The sequence below is a fragment of the Enhydra lutris genome, unplaced genomic scaffold, assembly GCF_002288905.1.
Source record: "Enhydra lutris kenyoni isolate GAN:26980312 unplaced genomic scaffold, ASM228890v2 scaffoldscaffold1, whole genome shotgun sequence".
Taxonomy (NCBI): domain Eukaryota; kingdom Metazoa; phylum Chordata; class Mammalia; order Carnivora; family Mustelidae; genus Enhydra; species Enhydra lutris.
In genome coordinates, this window is record NW_019154085.1 from 1,971,782 (window position 1) to 1,977,781 (window position 6,000).

The 6,000-nt window shown below is 43.1% G+C and overlaps 1 protein-coding gene across 1 annotated transcript in view; it reads left to right on the forward strand.

Moving 5' to 3' along the window:
- Positions 1-6,000, forward strand: part of LOC111148079 (collagen type III alpha 1 chain) — a 39,104-nt gene that overhangs the window by 23,401 nt on the left and 9,703 nt on the right. Inside the window, exons 24-35 of the mRNA XM_022504510.1 lie at positions 66-164; positions 582-635; positions 753-806; positions 1,124-1,177; positions 1,703-1,756; positions 2,077-2,121; positions 2,685-2,783; positions 2,871-2,978; positions 3,268-3,321; positions 4,828-4,881; positions 4,966-5,019; positions 5,703-5,756. Of these exons, the coding sequence (XP_022360218.1) occupies positions 66-164; positions 582-635; positions 753-806; positions 1,124-1,177; positions 1,703-1,756; positions 2,077-2,121; positions 2,685-2,783; positions 2,871-2,978; positions 3,268-3,321; positions 4,828-4,881; positions 4,966-5,019; positions 5,703-5,756 (783 nt within the window). The remainder of the gene's footprint in view (positions 1-65; positions 165-581; positions 636-752; positions 807-1,123; positions 1,178-1,702; positions 1,757-2,076; positions 2,122-2,684; positions 2,784-2,870; positions 2,979-3,267; positions 3,322-4,827; positions 4,882-4,965; positions 5,020-5,702; positions 5,757-6,000) is intronic.

The following is a 6,000-nucleotide window of genomic DNA, read 5'->3' on the forward strand; positions in this document are numbered from 1 at the left end:
TGATATTTTGATGAAATCTTTTTAAAACCTCTGTTCATGTAATTTTTTTTTTTTTTTTCCATTAGGGCAGTCAAGGAGAAAGTGGTCGACCAGGTCCTCCAGGCCCATCTGGTCCCCGAGGTCAGCCTGGTGTCATGGGTTTCCCTGGTCCTAAAGGAAATGATGTGAGTTCCTTCATTTCTTCAATAAATATTTGACAGAAGGCTTTTCTTTTCCATATGGGAGTTCAGAGATGGCCAAAACCTGATCTCTACTTCAAAGCATGGTATAATATATGAAAATCAAAATACCATGTGAGACAAGGAGTTGTTTTTTGTTTTGTTTTTGTTGTTTTCTTTTCTTTTTCTTTTTTTTCTTGTTTTCTTGGTTTTTTTTGTTTTTGTTTTTGTTTTTGTTTTTTTTTTTTGAGTTTTGAGTTCTGGGGAAAGAGTAGAGAAATTTATGGCAATCTAGTTCCAGAAAGGAGTTTTGGGTTGTGGACGCATACATGTGCGTATGGAAGGGGCAGATCAAAACTATTAGGGAATAGGACACTGAATGATTTCCTTTGGAAAATTAGTAAATGCTGGCTGCTTCTTTAGGGTGCACCTGGCAAGAATGGAGAACGAGGTGGCCCTGGAGGTCCTGGCCCTCAGGTACGCAGCTTTCGTTACCTTTTCCAGCTTTCTCTAGATGCGTTCGTTCCCATCCTATGGCTTCTGTTTATGATCTCCATTATCTCTGCTGCCCTGACTGCTTTTTTTTGTCTTTAGGGTCCTGCTGGAAAGAATGGTGAAACTGGACCTCAGGGCCCCCCAGGACCCACTGTAAGTTCGCTCACATAACTTGGAAATGGAAGCAAGTGGGGGTGAGGCAGAGGAAAGACTTTGGGAATCTTATCGTGACCAACACTATGTCATCACAGTTCACCAAAGTGGTTTTGAGGCCTGGTTACCTCATTAGCTAAATGTTGACTAACTAGGAATGAGGATGTCTCCCTTGCACCAGTTCTGTAGGCCAGACTGCCCTTCCTCACACCATTAAGTTTCAATTAAGCGATGAGCCTGTTGAAAAGAAAACTGTGTGGACTAAACATGAAAGAATATTTTATAATAGAACATCTCATTATATTTTTCTACATTAGGGGCCAGCTGGTGACAAAGGAGATGCAGGACCCCCGGGTCCACAAGGATTACAAGTAAGAACTTATTTTCATATCCCTGGGTTTCCACTTCTACCAGATAATTCAGTACTTCCTCTCAAGAGCTGTCTTTGCTGAGCTAATTGACAGTTCAAGTTTTGGATGACACTACTAAATTATAATTAATCTTACGCTTAAAATTTGTGGTCTGTCTTCCCCCTTGAAATAAAATAAGTGCATTAGTCAATTTTTAATTAATAAATTAAAATTAATTTAATTAATTTTTAATTAATAAAATTTTTTATGCTTATACTTATTTTTGTAATAATTTAAATCCACATAGTTAAATCAATCTTACCATACTCATCCATTCATTTTCATGTACAGCAGTAGAAAAACTAGAGGGAGAGAAACATTAAGTCTGGAAGATATGGTTGTCCCTTCTCTGTCACTGGATTTTGAGAGCCACAAATTTTGTAGCCTTGAAAAGACCATTAAAACCAGTTTGAATACCTTGCAGAAACATACATTGAGAAGATTTTCTGTAAGCAGTGTTTGAAGTGCAAGTATGATTCTTTGTAGGGTTTGCCTGGAACCAGTGGACCTCCAGGAGAAAATGGAAAACCCGGCGAACCAGTAAGTGGCGTGCCCTTTTTTAAAAAGAGCTCAGAAACCAAAAGAATAAATTGTAATCATTTATCAGTTATTAGCTTTTGCATTTTCTCATGCCATAGTTTCTGAGTTTTAACATATAGTTTTTAAATATTCAACAAAGAAAAATTATTCAATCATAGGTATCACGCGGAAGGTTTCCATTTTACCATGAAATGAAAGAAAGCGTACATAGTTTGAGATTTAACTTTACAAAATGCAAGCCAGTCACGTGTGCTATCTTGCTTATGTTCCTACAACATGCGTTCTGACGGAGGCCTAATCAGATAATGCCAATCTTCTAGGGTCCAAAGGGTGAATCCGGTTCACCTGGAACTCCAGGAGGCAAGGTAAGTATTTCCATCTATTTTCTAATTTCTTCAGCATTTTATAGAGCAATTGACTAGTGATTCACTTTTGGTATATCAAAGCAAAATGGTCTTTCTTTAGAAGCTCAACACTGCAACTATTTGGCGAGTACACAGGGTAACTCAAGACATTTGCAGATTAGATTTGCTCCATCTGAAAAATCACATTTTCTGACATGAATAAATACTACAGAGGCAGCTATGGGCCTGAAATTGAAAAGTCAAATCTTTCCAGGGCATTGACTCTGCACAGGAAAACTGTTGGTAGAAAAGCTTAAAAAAAAAAAATGCCCCCATGAATAAAACAATAAGAGTGTCCGAGGTAGCTCATCAGACCGGGCATGGAGTTTCCCTCCTTCACTCTGTGTCTCCATTTCCATCTCTCACTCCGTTGATCAAATGTCTTTTATAACTACCAGCACTTCCCAGTTGTTCAAAAATATAAGTTCCCCAGTGGTCTACATCAAAATAATACAATTTAGGGTGTTTTTGTTTGCTGTTAGCCTTGGGTTGGCTAACAGGGCTCTTCTGCATTTCTACCCCAGGGTGATTCGGGAGCCCCGGGTGAACGAGGACCTCCGGGAGCCATGGGGCCCGCGGGACCGAGAGGTGGAACTGGCCCCCCTGGTCCCGAAGGAGGAAAGGTGACTCTGCACGATTCAGTTCTAGACTTTACAAAGTAGTGCACTCCATTTCCTTCTGGTGGTTTACCATTTGTCCTTTAATTTCAGGGTGCTGCTGGTCCCCCTGGGCCAGCTGGGCCTGCCGGGACTCCTGGTCTGCAAGGGATGCCTGGAGAAAGAGGAGGTCCTGGGGGCCCCGGCCCAAAGGGTGACAAGGTAGGCACTTCCGTGCTATTAACTCTAGCATAGAACAGACTTCCTGGGTTAAAGGCGAGAAGCACTGCTGCGAAGCAACCTGTTTTCAGAATTAATGTTGCCATTTTCTAGGAAGGGGAAATTGAGGTGTGTTGCTAGAGTGACCGTTGATGCGAACACTCACCAGCCATCACGGCACGTCCTCAGGGTCACTCCTCTTCCTGGCCGAGTCTCCCTGCGGCTGCTTCTAACCTGATGACTCCGGCTCTTATCTGACTCTAACCTGATGACTCTGGCTCTTATCTGACAGGGCGAACCGGGCAGTGCGGGGGCTGACGGCGCTCCAGGGAAAGACGGTCCCAGGGTGAGTTTCCCCGCAGGGCACAAATGGGACTTCCCTGAGTGTGACGTGGAAGACTTCCCCATCTCTACTTCTGCTGGTCCTAAAAACTCATCACCGTCACTTAGACCACAGTTTGCCTTTTCTGACCATTAAGAAGACCACAGTGACTCAATGTTTAAAATTCCTAGTTTATATCTGTTATTACCTGATGTTGGTTCAACGCTGACGTGAGAATAGGAAAACCTCAAAAGTATAATTAAAGTCACAAACTGAAGTCATCATAAATCCAAGTCCCTAAAATCCAAGATAATCAACACAGTTCAGAAATAATTTTTTTAATTTTATACACATGGTAATTCGGTGATACAGTCATACCACGGAATCCTACTTAGCAGTAAGTAAGTGCAACATTAGCGACAAGGAAATCATGCAACAACTTACACAAACCTCAAGGACACGGGCTGAGTGAAACAGAGTCCATCTCAAAAGGGTGCGTACCGCGGGATTCCATCCATGCAACACTTGCTAGCTAACAGAGCTGATGATTGCCAGGAGTTAAGAAGAGGGGAGAGAAAGGTGCGTGTGACTAAAAGAGGGCACGAGAGGGAGTCTCACGGCAGTCGCACATTCGAGCATCGTGATTATGGCAGTCGTCATACCAGGCCACTCTTCCTAACGGGGCCTAGAGCTTGTCCTCACACACACCAGCACGAATGACTGCGAGACCTGAATCAGCTCTGTGCATGGTCCCCATGCGTTTCTCGGTTTTAATATTGTACCAAGTTGTGTAAGATATTAACGTTGAAGGATGCTGGGAGACAGGTGCATAGCATTCTCCTGTATCTGCTTTTGCAACGTCTTGGGAATCTTCAGAGTAACCATTAAAAACAAACATCTTCCAGATATGACTGCGGCCAAGAGGCACGACCGTTAAGTCATTACACACGTGTCATACTTACCATTGTCGCCTTCAAGAAATTCATAGAAATTTCACTTTCGACAGATCAGATGGGTAGGCCATCATCCAATTTAAAAAAACCACCTAATGCCTCACATACATTGGTAAAACTCATATTTGAAAATGTCAAATTTGGAAATTTTAATACGTGCATTTATATTCTGAGTAGTTAAACGTTTTGGATTATCAAGCAGTTGAATAAAGCAATGCATTTCAGTTCTTAAAAAGCTACTCCTGTAAGATCTCACACCACATCACTTACCTTCTGCAATGGAGAGAAAAACGAATCAGTCAAGTTCCACCGAGTCTTACCGTCCTTTAGAGGCGTCTCCATAGACTCTCCGATGCCGTAGGCCTGGCGACATTTACACACCAAGGGAAGCACCATTCGAGCCACTATAGAAGTCATAGTATCTAGTTTGTCTACTAGTATCTAGTTTATTATGTTTTTATGTTTTATTATGTTATTATCTAGTATAATATTATTATTATACTATGTCTATATATTCTCATTAATACAATTAATAATTTTATCTTTAAAATAAAAAATGTATTTCTATTTTCTTTAGGGTCCTACTGGTCCCATTGGTCCCCCTGGCCCAGCTGGTCAGCCTGGAGATAAGGTAACACTTCATACTACTTAGAAACCAAAAGAAAATGTCCCCAGCTTTGGGATGCAGGGCAAAGTTTTTCTCCTCTTTTTTCAGGGTGAAGGTGGTGCCCCTGGTCTTCCGGGTATAGCCGGTCCCCGTGGTGGCCCTGTGAGTGTTAACGACTCTCCCTGTACTTTGTAGCCTCACGCAGGCAGCAGGGACCCTGCTTCCTTCCTTAGCAATTCTGCCCCGTGTCTCAAGGGCAGGGTGACAGTTTCAGGAATTGTGTGACAAGCAAAGGAAGGTTCAAGTTCTGAAATTTAAAATTCACAGCAGACAGTTTTAAATCAAGCCATCTATCCTAAATAATTCTGGAAAAAAATTTAAATGCACAAATAATATACATTTGTAAATAATATTTCTTAAACCGCAGGGTCTTGCCTGAGGCACCTTCTAGATCTACACAGAATTCTCTCCCTTCAGGATTTGCAACTCAGGATAGATACGCAGTAAATGGCCCTAATTAATGGGTTGATTTCTCAAGTAACCCTAAGTATATTTTTAAATACTCACATTTTTTAGAAGTCATATGATTGCATGTGTTAAGCCCTTCCAAATTCTCGGGTTATTTTTCTCGTAAATAATGTCACAATCAGAGGCAGGAGGAACGGAAGGTTCTGGTGTGTCCACTCCTGGTTTCGTTGAGCAGTGGGAAAGCTCCCCAGTCGCGCCCGTTGGTCGGCTGCGCGTACTTCCCGCTTAAAGGAAAGACACGAGATGTCCAGGGCGATATGTCGTCGTCCTGTGCGAAGGCGTCTTCACGTGGCCGATGACAATGTTTTCCCCTCCAGGGTGAGCGAGGCGAGCACGGGCCTCCAGGACCCGCTGGCTTCCCCGGCGCTCCTGTGAGTACGAGCGCGCAGCCCAGAACCCCGTCTTGCTGAGAAACTGCTGCGGGAATCTGGTTCCAGTCGGGCCCCAGCTTCTCCTTCCCTGGAGGAGGTTCACCCGCTCCGTGCGCGTGTTTCACTTCACTCCTCCCTTTACAAGATGGAATTGAAACACTTGACTTGCCTCTGCGCCTCATTCACGGGGCTCGCGCGATGCCCTAGACTTTCAGACCGCCGGGCGGAAGCTCTTCCGTTGTCA